General features: G+C 43.4%; 1 protein-coding gene across 7 annotated transcripts in view; it reads right to left on the bottom strand.

Annotated features, from left to right (window-relative positions):
- Positions 1-20363, bottom strand: part of LOC311032720 (myosin phosphatase Rho interacting protein) — a 43814-nt gene that overhangs the window by 3642 nt on the left and 19809 nt on the right. For 2 of the 7 annotated variants that reach the window (XR_014599208.1, XM_084039704.1), the window contains exons 4-20: positions 20007-20158; positions 16872-16956; positions 15160-15213; positions 13921-14224; positions 13184-13718; positions 11746-11887; positions 11470-11586; positions 10377-10433; positions 10192-10260; positions 10004-10093; positions 8094-8203; positions 7904-7942; positions 6022-6787; positions 5826-5942; positions 1327-5070; positions 210-357; positions 7-112 (exon numbers count right to left, since the gene is read on the bottom strand). Coding sequence is in view for 6 of the 7 variants with exons in the window: in XM_084039704.1 (XP_083895830.1) it covers positions 7-112; positions 210-357; positions 1327-5070; positions 5826-5942; positions 6022-6787; positions 7904-7942; positions 8094-8203; positions 10004-10093; positions 10192-10260; positions 10377-10433; positions 11470-11586; positions 11746-11887; positions 13184-13718; positions 13921-14224; positions 15160-15213; positions 16872-16956; positions 20007-20158 (6635 nt within the window). In the remaining variant the exon portion in view is untranslated. The remainder of the gene's footprint in view (positions 1-6; positions 113-209; positions 358-1326; positions 5071-5825; positions 5943-6021; positions 6788-7903; positions 7943-8093; positions 8204-10003; positions 10094-10191; positions 10261-10376; positions 10434-11469; positions 11587-11745; positions 11888-13183; positions 13719-13920; positions 14225-15159; positions 15214-16871; positions 16957-20006; positions 20159-20363) is intronic. The other 5 variants (XM_084039707.1, XM_084039709.1, XM_084039706.1 and 2 more) reach the window with 5 other exon arrangements.

The following is a 20363-nucleotide window of genomic DNA, read 5'->3' as shown; positions in this document are numbered from 1 at the left end:
ACATACTCGTATTGTAAGCGAAGTTCATCGATGTCAGAGTTCAGGCCACTCAGTTGGGAACGATGGGTCTTCTCCAGTTCCTCCCTGTGTGCATTCTTCATGGCTTCAATAGCTACGTTGCAGATGGATCACACACATTTAATTAATGTACGTCGGGTGGTGTTGTTTTAAAGTATAGACATTACAAGTTGCTATTCAGGTTTCATTACCAGCAATTGTGGCAGCAGTCTCCTCAGCCAACAGTCTCTCTCGCTCTTCCATAAGTTTGGAAATCTCCCTCTGATGCTGCCTCTGGAGGTCATGCACTACTTTCTGGTGTGTGTCTTCCATTGCTGTGAAGCCACGTTCACACGTGGCCTAGGGGAAGAAATGATGGACAATCTGTTTATGCAAGATGTATTTTTGCATTTACAACCTACATTTTAATTTGTGACTACAGTTTCAGAGCAGTATATGTTTATCGTTCACTAGGCTACACGGTAGGTCATGCAAAATCAGCGATAGAACTCATGCAAGCTTTTTTTTTACGATTTGAAGCTCAACTATGCTAGAAAGAGATTAAGAAGTTAAAGCAGCGATAGTCTAATTCAGCATAGTATGCACTCAGAACATTATTGTAGGCGGGAAATGGTATGGCTGGAGATTCCCAAATGTAGAAGAAATGTAGGTGGCAAGCAAAGTATTTTACATGTCTCAACGATAGATATCGCCTATAGAATTTCCGATTCATTTTCAAGCTTGATTCTGCACTACAGACAGCTTGTAGTTTTCAGCATAGTTTGCAGGTATTTGATCAATAAATGAAGTATCATGAAGTATAGACAAATTCTATTCTAATTTTGACCTGCATGGTGCTAGATAAAAGGCACCAAATGTTCTGCAATTCACTCTGTGGGGAACTTGAATGTCTGTAAAAAATTTCACAGCAATCCATCCAACAGTTGATAAGACCAGAGGATGATTCAGGGCATCACCACAGTCGTTGGTTCCATCAACTGGTTTGGCTTTTGTGCCAATCCATCAAATAGATGAGACAAGATAATGATGGTACATGTGAGATATTTCAGTCAAGTTGTGGAACAGACCAACCTTGCCATTTAACCACAGTGCTAAAATGCTGCTAAGGATGCATGCAAACTGATGTAAATCCAGGTTGCAAGTTTCATACATTTAGAAATGATCTCAAATCACACCATTTCCCAATCCCAAGCTCTCTGTGCATATTAGTAGATTGTTAACAAAAACAGCCTGTTATTAAGCTACATTTCTATTTATCTAGTACTCTCTCATTAAAAAGACACTAAAGTAAAATGAAAGAGCAAAAACCTTAAGACTTTCAAAGTCTCTCTGGTATTTCTCTCTCAGGCTGGCCACATCTCCTTCCAGGTGCTTGTTCTCCAGTTCGTCCCTCATGGTGCTCATCTGAGCCTCCAGCTCCTGGACCCGGTCCTTCAGAACCACCATGGAGTCCAACTCCGACATGTTCTTTGCATCCTCCCCCTTCCCCTGCTCCTCCTCGTCCATCGGTGTAGCGGCCTCATCACAAGGAGGCGAGTCGGAACCCTCACTGCCCTTTTTGTCCTGTTGCTGCTTTTGGATACATTGGATGTTTTCCATATGCTGGGAATGTAACTTCTCCATCTCTTGCTTGTGGATCTGCTGGAGCTCACAGATCCGCTGTTCAAACTGCTCCTCTAGTTTCCTCACGTGCCCCTCGTGTCGCTCCTCCATGGTGTCCATGTCCACTAGCAGAACTTCTAGCTTCCGTTGACTGTCGGCTGTCACCTCCATGAGGGCCAGCTCGGTCGAGGCGCGGCCTTTCTCCGCCTGGCTCAGCTCTTGCTTGTGCCTCTGCTTCAGCTCTTCGGTCTCCTTCTGGAAATGCTCCTCTAGAAGAGCCAGTTGCTCCTGCTGCTGGGAGAGCTGGTTCACACGCTTGCTGATCTCAGTCTTCAACGTGTGGTTGTCCTTCTGGAGAGTGGACACCGTCTGTGTGAAGTTCAGCCGCTCGTCCTTTAAGGATGCTTCGTATTTCTCTTGGATCGCCCGGACGTTGTGGCCGTGCTCTTGGACAAGAGCGTCCATGTCCTGACCCGTCTGTTGACACCAGCCCAAGTCTTGTTCATGCATGACCCTTAACCTGCACGCCACAAAAGCCACTTGAGCCTGGATTAGGGCCTCGCGCATGCAGAGAGAGGTATTCGTGAAATTATGTGAAGTTTGGTGGCGCAGAAGAGAGTGGATCATTTTAGCAAGTCTAGGATGATTTCCACCACTTTCTATCTCTTGAGCATACTGATGGAGGATCACTGCTTGCCTTTGAAGCTCATTAGCCAGGTTTTCATGTGCGTTTTGCAGTGCCTCAATAGAGTCGACACCACAAGAGGGCATTTCTCCAGCCAACTGTCTGTCTACAACTTCCTCAGCCAAGCTTCTAGCCTCTTCCATTTCAATCTGCTCCATGTAAGGTGCAAGTTCAGGGGGGTGAATGTCTGCTAACTTCTGTTTACTAAAACCAAAGTTATGTTTTACTTCTTTTATTACATTTTTCAAATCTGGCCTTTTGGAAGCTTCGATAATTCTTTTCAGAGCCATTTCCCTTTGATGCAGGTTATCATGGGCGTGAGTCAACTCCCTTTTCAGTATTTTTAATTTCTCTTCATAGCAAAGTTTAAGGTTCTGAATAGAGTAGGCCAGCTCGGCTTTAATGAAGGTGTTAAAAATAACCGTGGCATCAACATCTACATCAGTTGAAACACTGCACTCTTTGGATTTGGCAACATTTGTCTCAGCTTTCTCTAATTCTTTACAGAATGAACTCTCCAACATCAACTTCCTGGTCAAGACGTCGGCATAAACTATAGCCAAGCAATCTTTGTCACCCTTTGTAATGCTCTCCAAGTCTTCCCATATCTCAGAAAGAGATTGTAAGAGGTCGGATTTTGAAGTGTGAATTAACAAAGCCATCTTGTTCAAAACGACTGCCTCGAACGATAACGTTTTGGCAAAGAAGTGTAAAGCATCTTTATCTAGAGTCTCTGGGGTTCGATTCTGATGGGAAACTTGCGATTGCTCTTCCAGTGTCTTATCTCCTTGTCGGATGTACAGTGATGCATCGAACAAATCGTTCTCTATCTCCGACAGCGAGTGCAGCTGTGAATCAGTGGTTTCATGAGAGCCACTGAGAATAGTCCTGACTTTCTCTCGACTACTTTCCACACACTCTAGGGCCTTGGCATAATGCCTATTGGCAGCACTACCCTGTAGCCCGCTTCCACAACCTAACTCTTTATCAGAGTTTGGCTTCATTTCTGTCATCTCTGCGTCAATCTTTGACATGTTATCTGCTCGGGTGGATTGTTGATCTTCGAGATTCTGTGTGAGGTTTCTTAGCTTATCCTCGGTGGCTAGCAGTTTAGTCTCTAGGGCATGTATGATAGAGATGAATTTCTCTGGGTCACTACTGTGAGAGAGGGCGATATCGCAGGATACGTTTCCTTCACTTAGACCGACGTCTTCATTCACATCCTGGTTCACTTTTTGTCTTGTGTCTGCAAAAGTGCTGCTCACATGGCTGGCGTCCAGGTCCTCTAAATTCATGTATTTTTGGCACTGAATACTGGAAAAACGTATCCTTGGTCTCTTGGCTTGAGACTCCTTATCATCTTGGTTGTCCTCTGTATTGGATGTGTTGTCAAAGGAAAGTAAGAGTTCTGTGTTTGCTGATAAGGAGGCAGGTGTTTTATGCCTTGAATTCTTGCTCTTTTCTGGGATTTGCTGCCTTTCCATGCGTAGGTCAGCGTAGCCCAGCTGCAGGGCACTGAGATGCTGCTCCAGCTCCGCTATGCGGTCCTCTGCAACCACAAGCTTAGCTCGCAGATCCCTTTCAGCACTGCAGGGCTCAACCTTATCTAAGATACTTTGACAAAGAAGCTCCTCCTTAGCTTGTAACTTCTGCTCCGTTTCCTCCAAGCTGCTGCCAAGTGCGGCCATTTTAATTAGGGCCTCTTTCAAGTCCTCCTCCTTACGTTCCACCAACCTTTCATACATCTCCTTAGTCTGCCGGATCTCCTCCTCTTTTTCTCTAAGAAACTGGCTCATTTTCTGAAACTCTTGGGTAGCCCTCTCATAGGAGTTCTCCAGGGTGTAGTAATCGGCCTCTTCTGTTTCCAGACGATTGCGGAGCTTATTGACCTCACGGTCTGCTTCTGTAATCTGGTTAAGAAGCTCCTGACAGCGGCAAGTGAGATGGTTTTTCTCATCTTCTAGCCTACGCACACTCTCCCTCAGTGACTCTACAATGTCAATCTTCTGAGCCAGCTCTTCTTGCAACTTCAGCATTTCCTTCCTGCTTTCCTTTCCTCCAGAGGCCCGTCTCCCTCTTAACAGGGCCTCCACCTGCTGCTCAGCTTCCAAAAGTCTGTTCTCCATCTCTTTCTGTGCAGATTCAGCCTCAGCTAAATTTCTACACAGATTCTGTCTTTCCCTCTCATGGCTGTCTTGCATGCTTTGCTGCTCCTTCCTGAGCCTCTCCTCCTTCAGCGCCTGACCCTCTTCAGTAGCACTTAGCCGTGCGGTCACCTCTTGCAGCCTCTCCTGCAGCCTTTGTGTCTCTCTTACATGGTCTCGTTGCAGGGCCTGCTGGTGCTCCAGGTGCCTAAGAGCCTGGTTTCTCTCTAAGAGGCTGGCCTCTATATCACGGAGTCTATCTTCACTGTCCTTTAGCTGGGCTCGTAGTGTGGCCTCACCACGGCCATATTCCTCTTCTTGTTCCTTTGAACGCTGCTGCTCTAGCTTGAGCTCATTGCGCATTCTGGCCACAGCCTGTTCACTGGCCAAGATTTCCGCCATTGCAGATGCTAGTTTAGCCTGCAAAGCCTGAACACCAGCCTCATGGTGATCTACAGCATCCTGGGCTTCTGTGTAGCTTCGTTTTAGCGTCCGAATCTGCTGCTGAGCAAGATCCTGCTTGTGCTTTTGTGTCTCCAATTCGCCCTGCAAATCTTGGTTAAGCTTGTGCAGGCGTTGCCATGGCACTCTGTGCGGTGAAGAGGAAGGGGGTGTTGCATTCTTGAAAAAGATTGATGAGACATTTCATTAATGACATCACCTTACTTCCCCTACCATATACGGAGAACCACATCTCGGGGGTAACCAGGAAAATAAGTTTTCTCCCTTCTTGATATCAATTTCTCTTTTGAGAAGGTTTTTTCCAAGCTTCCACTGTGCTTTTTCAGAGGTGACTTGAAAAGGAAAAAAAAAAAAAAAAAAAAAACTTTGGAAGGCCATTGATATAGTGATAAAAAAAAAAAATAAAAACCAAAACTACTTAAATTTGGCAAATTAATATATGATACTGGCTAGTGATAAGTACACGGTTTAACTGCACAAAGTTAAAAAAAAAAAAGCAATTAATTAAAGTATGCAGTTCTGAAAGACCAAAAAGCATGCAGAAATCAAGCTAGGAAAGGGACAGATGCAGCACAGACGAACAAAGAAAAAGCACAGCGCAAGGCTTCTTGATCAAGTTTCTTACCTTAAGCATGTGAGATCAAATCAATTATTTTCCCAGGAGATGTGAAACTCCGTAAAAACAGTTAGTGAAAACTCATGCTAAGAACACCACAACCATGCATATCAGTTTCAGAGAATAAGCACCCACACCTGTTAGTAGAATTTTAAACAAGTTACAGTAGCCACACATGAATCGGATCTGTCGTTAACATTTTAATACTCAAGATTTCTTCGTCAAAATGTTTGAACGCTATTCCTCTATGGTGTCAAAACCCATACTAATCCTGCACGGCTGTTTGTGAGTGTTGTACCTGAAGAACATAGCCATCTCTGGCACTGTGTTCCCTCCCTAGTGCATCCTCCAGCTGCTCTTTTAAAACATTGTTTTGCTTCTGTAGTCGTTCCAGCTCCTGTTGCTTCTGTCCCAACTGAACAAAAGGAGAAGAAATAATGAATCAATGGCACAAGGTACTCATAAATATACATCACCACAGTGAGGAGACGCACCTCTTTGTCTAGCAGCGCAGCGAGCTCGTGTGGAGGTAACCTATCAGAGTTTCCTGAAGCTGTATTGATGGGCACTTGTTTCTCTTCTCTCAGTGGCGTCGTCTCCACCTGATGCCATCGCTGCTCAATTTCTTCTCGGACATCTGATGTTCTGTTGTCCTCCTTATCTTCACTAGCAGGATGCATGGCTGCAGGGTGGTCTACTTCCATCCTCCCTTGCTCTTGGCATTCAGGTGGCTGTACCGCTGGTGAAGTGTTGAGCGCGGAGGCCATGGTAACAGTCACGGTATTTGGCATGTGGGTTGCACTGGTTGTGCTGTGTGGAGGGACACCGCTCCGATCGCTCTCCTTTTGCACTTCTACTGCCATAGAAGGTGGGTGAGCACCCGACACAGAAGAGGTCTGGAGGGAGGAGGTAGAGATGGGAGAGGTTGCTAAGGAGGAAGGGGAAGAGGAGGGGGAGCAATACGAGGATGTTGTGGAGAACGATGAGCTGAGGTCGACGGTGTCCGCTCGTTCCTTCACAGGTTTTTCTGTCCGTTCCACCTTGAACTCAGACCAGTCAAAAGTCTTGGAGCGGCCCTCTCGTCTGCGCTCGCGAACTCGGCTTTTCCGGGGCTCAGAGGGAGGGGCGGAGGCATTGCTGCTAGCTGGCTGTCTGTGGACATCAGACTTGGGGGCCTCGGGACTGAGGCTTGGCTCGGGGCTGGTTTGTGGACACGGGTCCAACATCACATGGGCTTTTGTCTTCTCCTCACGGAGGGATCTGAATGAGCAAAATACATAAAAAAGACGGACAAAATGTAAGATGATTTATTACTGATGACAGAACGCAACGGTGAATTTTGACATTAACATCAGCTCAAGCTACAATGCTATTACATAAAGCTTTGCTGGACAAACAATACATACACTTGTGGCAGAGCAGCATCATTTATTTGTGCATTAAAAGCATGATAATAAGTGAAATGCATCCAAGTCAAAGCGTCAACATCAAAATGCTTTTATGGCACCACTGCATTAGGCCAAAAGCAGCTTTGGTGTTAACAGTCTTGATCTAAGGTAAGCCTGATGGCAGACGCCTGCCTTTAGCTGCTATGTTAATACTATTTCCATACAGTAGTAGCTTAAAGTGAAGAATGTGTTTGACTGACACTTGGTAATGTTGTAGGGCAGAGAATTTAAAAAAGAAAAAAAGCGACCTGACGCAATGATCTATTTCCAGCACGTTGTGTGTGGAGGTGTCAGGAGGTATGAGTAAGGGGAAAATGAGAAGGGACAGAGCTCAAGAATGAGAAAGAGACGTCTCTGAGGCGTCTTTGCAGAAATACCAGAAATATCACACATTCTCCCGGTAGGAGAGGGCTGCCCAGGAGACACACTGGCAGAGTGTGTGACATGTACACGCAGGTCAGAGCATATATAAAGTATCATACGTGATGACCCATCTGGAAGGGAATACTCAGCTTTGAAAACCACAAAAATGTATATTTAGGTTGTTTTAAAAATCCTCAGGTGACCTGTTACAAGAACAAAAATAAGACCTTTATATCCCAGCTCTTCTCTCCATTCAGTCATGATTTCTTCCCCGTTTTTGTGGACGTTGTGATTTTGTTGCGGTTCTGTGATCATTTCCAAACGTTAGTGGACGGATTTAATATCATAATCGCTCTCTGCTGCTGGTCATCAGAAGGAGGGGTAGTCTATTCTAGTATGTTGATGTGATTGCAGTGCGTCTCTACAGTGGCACAACTGACGGGGAGACGTTACTCAACAATCACATGACATAGGGCGGGACAACAAACACGCTGGGGCTGACATCGCTGAGCAATTATATCACTGTTTGAGGAGGGGGAAATATTCAACACACAAGCACTCCAACCTGGGCTTCAGAACGGATAGTTTCAGAGAGATGTTTTTCCTGGAAGCGGGTTGAAAATACCGGTTGAGGGAAGAAGAGAGAGGAAAGAGAGGGTGAGGAGGAGAGAGGGATTAAAATAAAATATGCGAGAAAAGCAGCTGTTGTATCTGCCTTGTGGTAAAAAAAAACGTTAATCCTCTTTGGGTATTACCGGGTGACATCGGGGGCAATAGTGGGTCGCACATTCTTCATGATGGCCTGAATCCAGTTGCGACGGATTCCAGAGGTCATGGCCGACAGGGTGCACGCTCCCTCTTTACACTGAAAACAGAACGGCATTTAAAAAGGACTGGCAGGAATGAGACAACATGTTGATCAAATACCTTTTTGACACTTCAAAAAAAAGACAAAGCACTTGTTTTTGTTGAAGACGAAAATAGAAGAAAGATGTGCGAAGAACGCAAAGCTTTTCCTCTTTCAGTGGACGGACTCATTGATCTTCTTTTACCGACTGTAACCAGAGGTGGGTCGAAAAGATATATTTACTGCATTACATTACTACATGCATAAAATAATTGTATTTCTAAAAGTGGCTTTAAGGCAGAATAGAGGAGTGAAAAAACGTCTTATCAGAATGCAGTTTTATCAGCAGTAAAATAAAAATAAAACATCCGTGGCCTCACTTCTCCTTTGCAGAACATCAAGGCATCATACAGAAATGAAGCTGAGTGAGAATGTGTATTTTAGGCTGGCACTACAACATCTAGACTAAAAGAGGATGTAATTTGTGCAATAAATTAATCTACATACCACTATGCTAGGTGTGATTTGCTAGATTTTGTCATCTATGAGATAACAATCTATTGTTGTGCATTAGATCCTGTAGGGCTGTTGCTTTGATACACATTTAGGAAGCTTGCATGAAGTTTATGCTGGCTGTCAAACTGATGCTTCACTGCTACTGATCTATTATATTAAACAAGATATTTGAATAATTTACGTGCAACTTGAAATTTGGGGGATTTAAAAAAATAGCATTTAATGTTCATTATCCCTGGCTTTAAAAATGATTTGAGGCTAGTAGTTTAAGTAGGTTCAGTAACTGTTCTGAGCAGTAGAAATCTAGTAGGTTTACACTTAGTGTGTATTACATTTAACATAAACCTTACATACACGGCCCTCTAGTGGAAGTTATGTGATTTCTACAGGAATACAGCTATTCATTAAGGCTTCTGAGGAAACCAGGTACCTTATTCCACTGCTTTAACTGCAATGACGGAACAACAGCCCCTTCCAGTCTGACCGCGGAGCAGAAGGAGTAGACATAAATACTGGAGTTATTAATTTCTCGACACCAAACCCATGTTGTTCTCAGCCAAAGAGATAACGATCCCCTCGACTTCTCTATTTCTGACTTCCTCCACAGAAAATAGCTGCGGAAGCTGCTTCAAGCAAATGTACACAAAAGAAATGACCTTGTAGCTGCAGGTCTCCTCATGTAGGATCATTATGGCACATTTAATTCTGTAGCAGGAAACCCACATGGCGTCAGCACAACCTCGCACAGAACTCGATTGAACTGCTGCAACTATATGCGTCTGGTAAATATTATGCCAGCAACTAGCGCTAAAAATGTTTAATGGCTGAAGTATTATATGACGAAGGTATTCCGTCATAGGATTCGCAGCTGCATTCACAAAGCTGTTATGCAATTATGGAGTTAAATGACCGTACCGTCATTGTTTTTAAAACTAGAGTGTGAGCAAATGTGGACAAGGACGGGTCTTTTGAATGCAAGAGGGTATGTAAACACATTGTGCAGGATGAAGGGCACATGGGTTCAGAGAGACGAGCGGAGCTGGCGACGGCTGGAGCAGATTTAGACCGCAATGATGTCAGCTTCTCACAGAGAGATGACAAGTCAAACAACATCCGTCACGCCAGACAAAGAAGCGTTTCAGAAAGACAAAACCTGATACCTATAGTTGCACCACGTGGTGTTAAGTGTTGTTTATAGACTAGTCAGGAGACAGCAGAGCTCAAGTGTGACAACAATGTGTTTCATCATTGCTGGTGATCAATGACACAGGACAATCGATGACATGATGGATCGATACTCACCATGATTTGAAAGCCATAATTTCTCTGGACCGGGAACTCTTTGACATCATAACATGTAGAGAGGTCAATCTCACCATCTAGTTCTGATGCCTAGGTAAAAAATAAAAAAAATAAAAAGTAAAATAAACGCAAGAAAATTCTTGTTAACTGCTTTTGGAATTAACTGTGCAGTGTGTTTAAAGTTTTACCTCCTCCGCTATTGAGTCCTTGTAGTACCTCAAACTCTGATCTGTCAGGACAAACCAGTGTTTCTTCCACTGAGGGAAGAAAAAAGACACACAGTTAATTGGATTTCACCGGTCCTCTAAGAGTATAATGTGATTTTATTCAGTATTCAGTCATTTAATTTAATCATTTAATAAAACTAAATTACCATTCCGTCTTCATACAGCTTTGTCATCCATCCTTTCTTGAAGTTCAGCAGATCTGGCTGCAATTAAGAAAGATTAGAGCGATGTGAAATTATGTGATGCAATTAGATTAACTCATTAAAACTCAATAAAAAAGGACATTTGAATACCACGTAGAAGTGACTTTCATTTAAACATAAACCACATTGTTAGGAAAAAATACAATACCTTTTGTTGAAACATTTTGTCTATTTGTCACTTTATTAGAAGTCATCACTAAATGAACATTAATCAGTGATATAATCAGAATACAGAATTGACATGTCCCTCAGCACTACAGCATTTATGTGCATTTGTTTACACTTTGGTCCTTCCCTCAACACAAGAAGTAGCCGTGCACATTGCTCCCGCTAACTAGAATGAGTGGCGGGAGATGGACTTTCCCTGTGAAACACAAACTGCTGCACACTGAAACCAAGCTCAAGTCTGTTTATAGACTCTAAAGTCAGTCATTCGTCCAAAAACCCCGGCCTCTGCTCGCTCAACAATACCTTGTTTTTGTTGAGCTTCATCAGGTGTGGTGTCACCGCCTGGCACAGAGTCATTCTGATGGCTAACTGCCTTCACTTCATATGTTGACAATCTGTTTCTTCTGGCTGTCCCGGGCACATATACACGACTGCGGCTGCTTCTGTGCTGCCTATTTATAACCATCGGTAGCGGTGACGGCAGTGGTGTGTACATAAATGTGTGCGCGGGGACTGTTTGAGTGGGCGGGGGGATCCTGGCAGCTGTAGCTCGCCCTGAGAGTCCAACCACACACCGACTAGATCACCCTTGCAGCACTGAACAGACCTCGGATCAGTGTCAGACTGGTAGGTGTCAGACGTCAGGAAGATACTAGTGCAACTTTAGGGCTACTTTAATCTCACTTGTGAAAACTGCAGAAATAAAGTCCTAATTTAATAATCTACAAGCATTAGCATTAGGAGTCACCATGGTTTTTGAGTGCATGCACAACTGAAGTTCAATTATATACTCTATTGAACCCAATTATTTTTATGGGTGGGAAGGCGGTGAGGCCCCTCACACTTTAGAAGTAATGTCAGTACTCACAGTCATTGACGACTCTGTGGCTCTTCGGTCCAGTGACTTGGCTCTTCTTAAATTAGCATAAGTGGAGCTGGACATGTCTGGGACTGAACGATCCTTTCCTGCATCCAATGACATCTCCTATAAATATAAAATTAATATTAGAAATTAGAAGAAAATCCCATATTAAAGTTAAGAGATTATGTCAAACTGCCATCGTACAATAAAAACGCTATACAGTGAATTCGTTCAGTGTCCGTTTTAGATTAAGTTCCCGACCTAACTAAGAAAATGACATACATGTTTGTTAGCCAGATAGCGCCTCTCGCTGCGGCCTTGTCTCTGGATCAGTGTGGTGTTAGCGGAGGGCTCATTGGAGCTGCTCACATCCATGCGCTCTACAGGTCGACCCTCCTCGTATCGGCCAATTATTTGAGAACGCCTAAGAGACACAGAAGGAACATTCTTTTCAAACATACTCGAGTCACTGTAGACAGAGTAATTCATTCAAAAGTATCTGACAATCAGTTAAATAAGAAATTCAAAATGACATTTTGCAGCATACAAAACAATGTTCTTAAGGAAATGCAGCACATCATCTTTAATGGTGGCAGAATCTGCATAAAAACAAGACCAAAGCATGGTATGAAAGCAAATTTGAGCCAACCTCAATGTCCATAATGGATACAAGTAATTTCCGTTTATTATGCAATGGTGCCATTATGGCACATCGTATGCAATGTAAATTTGGACATCGTTCTAAGCTCAAAGTAACTTTCATAGACAACAATGTGCAAGGTAGAGGTAATATCTCCAACAAGAATAATCCAGAGAAACATCAAAGTAAAAGGAGTAGGTGTTACATGATGAGAGATTAATCTTTAGAAGGAGGAAATTACTAGCATGGTGGATTAAACAAATGGCAGAAGTAGCAGCAATGGCAACACAGTCGGTGTTACCTTCAGGCTCTGCACGTAATGCAGAGTTAATGTGTGTGTGTGTGTGTGTGTGCATGAGAAAAGAGAAGGCATCAAACTGTATGAAAACCCATCATCAGTAGCAACCACCCGTATGTTTGAGTATGCACAGTATAAACAGTGAATCGAGTGTGTGTGTGTGTGTGTGTGTGTGTGTGTGTGTGTGTGTGTGTGTGTGTGTGTGTGTGTGGGCTCCCAGGCAGTGCAGAGATGGAATGATAGAAAGCAGGAATCAGCGGTGACCAGCAGGGAACAGCATTGGGACAGGGGTAGAGGGGTTGATTGAGCGTTAGCTCTGAGAAGCCCTGTTCAGTAGCCCCTGGAAAAGATTGAAACGACAAAACAAACTAGCAAAGTAGCAAGAGCAAAAAAGGTAGAGACCAGTAGAAAACAAAGTGAAACATGCACGTCAATCCCCAAAATCATTAATGGCAAACCATTGGTAAAGCTAGGCGAGACGGCAAATCGCAAAAGATGCTCAAGATATAGGAGCGTCCCAAAGACAGCAGCCACAGGGTGGTGCTAAAAAACTAAAATGCTGATGCTTAAAGCAATGCATGAGATTCACATAGTAGATAAATTGCTATTCATATGTTTAATGTCAAGGAAAAACAATTGGATTATTAATGATTATTAATCATGTTTGGCTGCCATTATAATCACAGGCAAATCTGCATGCATGTTCCTGCTATGAGATATGAGACTTATCTGCAGAACATTTTGCAGTGTGCCGAGCATGACACTTCTCCATGACCTCTTACCTGCGCTCCTGCCCAAACAGGCGAGCCACCTCCTCTCTGCCAGGACTCCGTGTCCGTGTCCTCAGCTCTTGGCGCTTTTTTTCTGAGCGGAAGGCTTCACGGTAACTCAGTCTGCGAGCCCGTGGCACATCGGACAGCGCCGTGTACTCCCTGCCAGGCCGGCCCACTCTGCCTCCTTCACCACTGACACTACCGGTGCTTCCTGCACCAACACTGCGTCCCTCCCAGGTGGGCGTAGACCCACTGGGTTCAGAGTCCAGTGAGCTCTGGGAGGAGCTGATGGTGGAGTAGCTGGGGGAAACAAGCGCACCTGGAGAAGGGAGAGGATCTTGGGAGGGTTGATAAGGGGAAGTTTGGGATTCGGACTCAGAGTTATACCTGGGACTGAGAGCTCCTACAGAGGAGGAAGATGCTGAGGAGGACAGGGGCAGATGCTGGGGGGGACACTGTGGAGAAGGCTCCGACTTGGTTTTCTCCAGGGAAAAGTAACCACTCTCCACTCGTACCTTACGTCCGGTGCTCATGGTGCCGCCATCTGAAGGACACAGTTCAACCGATGAGACACCCAGGCCTAATAGACTACTATTTATGAACATACATTACATTTCTGTTGTATACTACAAACAAGTTAGACAAGTCACTGTTCCACCAAACAGATGGCCTGGAAAAGCGTCGGGGTGAGAAAGTTGAAACAATAATAATACAGGATGTTTGGATGCCACCATCTTCGTCCTCACCGTCTTGAGTAGTGATACTGGCGTCTGGTTGGCTCTGGCTCAGCTGGCTGAGGCAGGAGGCACTGCGGCTGCAGGGGATGGTGGCCCTGCTCCAGCGGCTCTCCTCCTGCCACAGAGTGGCACGGCTCATCGGGACACGCTCAGCACTGGCAATGCTGCTGGGCAGGCAAGGGATGCTTCCTCCACTGCTGCTGCTGCTGGTCACCGTCACCTTGGCGGGGCCGGGCTCCTGGGTGCAGGTTCGGGTTGGAAGGAGTGGCGAGGAAGAGGAAATGACATAATGGGAGGTAAGGTCATGGAGAGACTACAAAAAGGAATACGGGAAGGAACCACATTGAAGAATAATTAAATGTTGAAAAGTAAATGTGATAAATCAAATAGAGGAAAGATATTTTCTTTTAATCCTGAAAGTGCTCCATTGCATGTCCACTCAGCTGGAGTCCAATCACGAGTCAATCACGACTCCTCTATACCAGGCTAGCAAAAATAAAACTGCTTTCATTATTCATCATCTTTCAAAGAAGGAGGATGCGTCGAAAAGAGACTGACAGCTTGACAAAGAACAAAGAATGTACTAACTACAGAGAACTAAGACAAAATAAAATAATAATAAATTCTGCAGTGGCATGTTATAGCACCATCGTTTTTCCAATTATAAAATGAGTGCTGGATTGAATAGCTTTTTTTAATATTCAATATTCATTAAACTTTTAAGGTTTTCCAAGGAAACGGATGATTTCACATTTTCACAATCCTTTACAGCCAGCACTGGAATCTAATTCTACAAAGACTATAATACAATTAATATGAGCCTGTGCTTCATCTGCAGCTTTGCTTAACAGCGTTGAAATGTTCAATACAGCCCTTGAAATAAATCATCTGAATAATAAATACCAAAGAGCAATCAAAATCAAACACTCATTAATGTTATGAAAGTTTGGTGTCATCAGTGCATATTGGCAGGTAATCAGCAAGCTTTCAAAATCATTGAGGTCATGAAAGAGAAAGATTTCTAAAAGGCAATTGACCCGCAATCATCAGCTTTTCAGCCAGCCTACTTTAATCACCACAAACAAGAATCACTGCTCAGAATCACTCTTTCAGTATCAGAGAGAAGCATGTCCCTTTTATTCGCCCTTCACCTGGATTGATCAGGATAGTAATAAATATGATTTATTAGGGGATTAAGAAGCCACTAAGGGTGAAGCAGGATAAAACGTCTGGCCAAGCTGAACTCACTGGGTGTCCATTCATGTCTTCAGTGGAAAAACACTGGCTTGCAGTTCCTCCAGCCTGCCGATCACAAAAAGGCTTTGACGTTAATATTTGCTATGTAGCGCTGACTTATAATCATTACCGACAGATCCAAAAATCCATCTCAACGAGTTATAGTTTCTGTAGTATTTGACCTGAGGTGTTTAATTGTGTTCTTATTTAGGTCAAATGTATAAATTAAAGCGTTAATATAAGTGTCTCCGTGATTAAGAGCCAACTCACGATTCTGAAAGTAAAAACTTCTTTCAGTTTTAATACGAGACACAAAACTTTCCCGTCATATAATCTTTAACTTAAGGTGAGGTGCTTTCATTTAGGGCCACTACCCCGAGGCGAACGTGTTCCCGTGATTTCCGGTGGAAATGTGAGCCTTAAAACAACTGTGGATATGCATCTGTGACAATCTATATCAGGTTTCCATAGCAAAACAACTGAACAGCCCAGGAGGCAATAATAGAACCGTAGACGAGCAGTGAAAGAATAATCGCCCTCGCACATTATCAGCTTTAATTATGTCACTTGGCCTTGGACCGCTTCATTGTTATTTCATGCTAGAAAAATAGATGAATTCCTCTTCCAAGCTAAATTGTTTAAAAGGAGATATCAGGAAGTTATTGAGATCAAATATAAATCATAGTTGATAGTTGGGACACTCAATCTGCACAGGAACTATTGAGGATAAACAAAGAAAGGCAGACATAAATGACGGAGGTCACATGGGAATCAACAAGGTCATCACCGAGTCCACTCCACTGTCCCTCTGAAAATGAGCCCCGTTAGTGTCGGCCCAGCAAGGTCGCAGGCGGACTCAGGGCGCCGTCATTAGAGGAAGCAGACAATGAACGGAGAGAAGTTTGTGTGCACTCGCCACAAATCTGGCCTCACGTCAAAACAGAGGTCGGGATGGGGGAAAGCTGTATGCCATGGTGGGTGGGCTGCACAATATTTCATTTAAGGGTAATACAGCTTCACCTAGTGCTGTCATTGTATTTTGACCTCTGACTGCACTAACATGAAAAGGAACTTTTATTATACAGCTGAAATCTGCTTCAGATTACATCATTTACAAGGTATTGCCCTATTCCTCATGGCCATTTTTAACTGTTGCTGTCTACAGAGACTGCCACATCATGTGACTCAAGAATGGAAATATGGATAGCATAAACTGTTCATCATGTGGCTGGCTGAAAAAAAAAACACCCAATATATCTCTCTCTCTCTGGGGGAAAACAGCTGGTGTAGTTTGAGTGGAATGAAAAGCATCCATACTGCATACTTCCACAGCACATGTGCTCCTTTAATATCTTCTTTCTTTGCTGCAGCAATGGCACAATTGCAACATGTGGCATTAATGATGCTCAAATTATCTTAAAAGGTGTTGATATAAAGTCATAACCATTTGGAAGTGTGCATGAAATCATACTATGAGCCCACAATGTCTGTCATTTGGAGTTACAACGCAGAGGATGTTAAACAATCACAGATATACTAAACAAGATCAGATCAGTATCGTTGCTATGCTTTATCAATGTCAAAGTACCTGACAAGGAGTCGCAGGACTTCTACACAAGATTACACACATTAAAGAGCCATGCACAATAGAAGAAAATAAATATATATATATCACCGGGTGAGCAAGGTAAAGGCACTCTGGAGTGTGTGGACAGGTGCATTACCTGGTGACTGGGTGGATCAACCTTGCGTTTTTTCTTCTGGTTCTGCTTGTTGGTCCTGGGGTACACAGTCAGAGCCTCCTGCCACCTATGAAAGGTGAAATGTGAAATTACTTTACAGAACCTGCACCCATGGTAGATCAATATCAGTTCTCTGGAGCAAAATATACACCATTATACTTGACAAGCATGTGCATGACCTAATACCCATAACAGATAGAACAAGACACAACAGTGAGCTAATGCAGTGAAAGAACCTTTAGTTAATCGTCTAATCCTCTAGGTGGCATCACAAAGCATGAGAGCCTGGCTGTGGTTACAGTTGATTATCCTTGATCATTGATGTTTGCTTTTTGGCTCTGTGTGTGCTCTTAACTAAAAGGCATTCGACAAGGACACTACTATCTAATCAGCCAGGGTGGATTTAGTTAAGCATTGTGTTTGAAAAAAACAGCAAGACATTATTTACTACAAAGTACTTTTTTGTGATACTCGTGTATCTTTTCGATAGTGCTCATACTCCACCATCGTTCTACTTCCACATAAAAACGTAATATACATTTGCATCCTCAAAATCATTTGGATGATTTCTAATTCACAAATATTTGCTGAAGTTTAAAATGCTAATTCTTACCTTTGACTAAAAGACCCATGTTTTTAGACAAAGTGGCTCGAGTTTTAGTCTGCTAATAACTAAAGTCTGACTAAAAATAAGAATGATAATGAAGTGGACAAACTATAACTAAAACACACCTGGACTTTTGTTCTCAGGACTAACTAATATAATCTGAAAATAGCTGTCAAGATTAATCATTTTGCTCATATATATGACTTACAGTTCAGAAACTGGCTCTTTTATGATTACAATATTTATATTTTTCTACCCCACCCTCTTTGTAAAGAGTGAAAACCGTGGTTGTGAAGAGTCACATGCTAAAAGCCATACTGTCGATGCAAACATGTGACAGAGTTATAAATGACTGAATGCTCACAGTCCTGTTTTTATACTGTAACGTAATAAATCAAATGTCATTAGTAAGGAGCTTAACATAACCATGAAAGACATAAAAAAGAGTGCATGTCATTTAAGAAAAATGCTGTTTGTTACAACACTGTCAGTTATTGGCAACCTTTCTGAGGGCTACCATGATTGTGCGATGGCCCAGAAGCAACACATGGGAGCCAGATGATGGGAGAGTGGGAGGTGTACAGTGATAGAGCAGGTGGCATAACGGAGAGTAGGTGTTATGCGTCACAGTTCCCTAAGAATAGCCATAATAGATATTCCACAGCCTAGGAGGGAGAGTGCAGTGCAGAAACATCCTTTAAATGTGCAGCAGGAGAAGAGAGGATTCAGGGTTCCTACACACTAACCAGCTCCAAATCCCATGCCTTTACAGACTCACACGTATGGGGGTTTGTGAACAGAGGGAGAGGGCTAGAGAGGTACAGAGAGGCAACAGCTCAAGAATGTGCACTGTCACTGCAGTGTGCATAGCAAGTCAAAGCAGAGCTCTTAGGAGACAGCAGGGGGCAGGGCAGTTTTGGCAGCAAAGGCAGTCGGGCGCAATCGTTCTCCATAGTCCAAGGTTTTGGTCGAATAATCAAAAATAGGTCCTAATGCCTTTTCCTTGACCTCGGGGGGGAAAACGTCACAAGGTCAAGGAAAGGTGGGAGGAGAAGTCATCAGGATTTAGACCACTGAGGTGCTCAGAGAATCCGACTGCACTTTCACTAAGCTACGGAATCATATTGCGCTCACTGATGACTGACACCGGTGATTGACGCCGTGATTGACGTGGGTGTGCGGTGGAGAAACTACAATGATGAACTACAAAAAGCCCATCATCCATGTTGTTGGTTCTATAAACAGCTAGTTCACTGACCGGCTTCAGTTCCAGCAGCTCCTCCTTCCTGTTGCTGTTAAAATCAACTCTGCTCAGTAAACCAACAGACCAACAATGTGCAGAAATGTGAATTTAACTGCTCAGTTATAATTTGCTATGTTTAATTATTTATTATAGGCCTGCATTGCTTATTTAACTGATCCTTCTTGTTATTATATAACTCTCCCATTTACTTTATTAAATAAATAAATAAAACATGAATAAACAAATTCAATTCAATTAGCATCATTGTCCACTCACATTTATCAACACAATGCTTATTTACTTTATGAGTGCATGAAGGTCATTGTTAAAGGAGTCATCACCTGGAAATCGCAATTTCTCTTGTTAAAACATGCATATCTGTGTTTGACCTCAGTTGAAACTTGCCTGAAAGGCTGGAGTTTGAAAGTGGCGCCGTTTTTTCGCTTCTGCTCTTTTTCCGAACAGGAATAGCACACAAGGGTGTGCATTCCTAAAGCACGAGATTTTGATTCTGCGCCTTCGGTGACGTCACCGTGGCGGCTACTTGCATAAGCCCACCCCTCTTTCACCACCCAACCCCGCCCCGTCCGCTACCTGAAATCGCCGAAGCGCCGCCATTATGTTTTGGAGTCTGCATGCAGGCAAGCCCCCCCGGCTCTGTCCTTCCTGCGGCGAATCAACGCGCGCCTCATTACATATTATACAATGCACATCCGGACCAGTCAAAACCTCGCGCGTAATCTCGCGTGATAAAATCGCGGTACGAAAAAGGGTCAGAACAAGCTCAATGTTTGATTAAATTTTTTTTTTTTTTTTCTAATAAGTTTTACGAATTGATCCAAAGCGATCCAAGGGGGGCTGGATACGTATAAAACCAGGTGATGACTCCTTTAAATATGCTAATAAGCATATTGTTTGTTTTCATGAATGGCCAAGTCGTGCGTCACTTTAAATGTTGCTCTTGCAAGTAATTGTGGGGCGGCGGTTCTCCTTTCCTTTCGTAAAGGAAGGGCCATTGTATCCTATGCTAAAGGAGATATGAAAGGAAGCATTAAAGCACCCTTTCCTTAACATTTAGAGAATTTGAACAGCTGTTATCATGGCCATTTATTTACTTCCGTTAGGAACCTACCTAAGCAAAAAGGACTATTCGAACGCAACACCAGTCTCTGGCATCCCTATCCACTCAAACCAAAAGAGAAAGCAACACAAATCAATATTGCCCATGTGACATTAACAGATCATATTCCTGGTTATCATGTCTTACCCATTGATTATTTCTTTACACTCGGCCCGTATGAAGTGCTCTTTCTCGGGGGTCAGGATGCACAGCGAGTTCTTCTGACCCGTCCTGGACTCTCCGTCGATGACGTCGGAGCACTGGTTCATATTGATTGTACCTTGAGGTAGAGTGCTGGGCTGGATGACACAACAGAGACACATATATAACGTGTTAAGTGGGGAAGTGAACAGAATCCTCACACAATCCAGCCCGGCATCGGTGTCCCTGCCAAGCTTGGCAAACTGCACACAGTGATATAATCACAGTCTGTGCACAGGCAAAATGTCCTTCTTAGGGATCCATGTGATATTTCTGTTTCTTGCTAGTATTGCAGCATTTTAA

This window comes from Eutrigla gurnardus (assembly GCF_963514095.1).
Source record: "Eutrigla gurnardus genome assembly, chromosome: 22".
Classification (NCBI taxonomy): Eukaryota; Metazoa; Chordata; class Actinopteri; order Perciformes; family Triglidae; genus Eutrigla; species Eutrigla gurnardus.
This window is presented reverse-complemented; position numbering and strand designations above follow the sequence as displayed.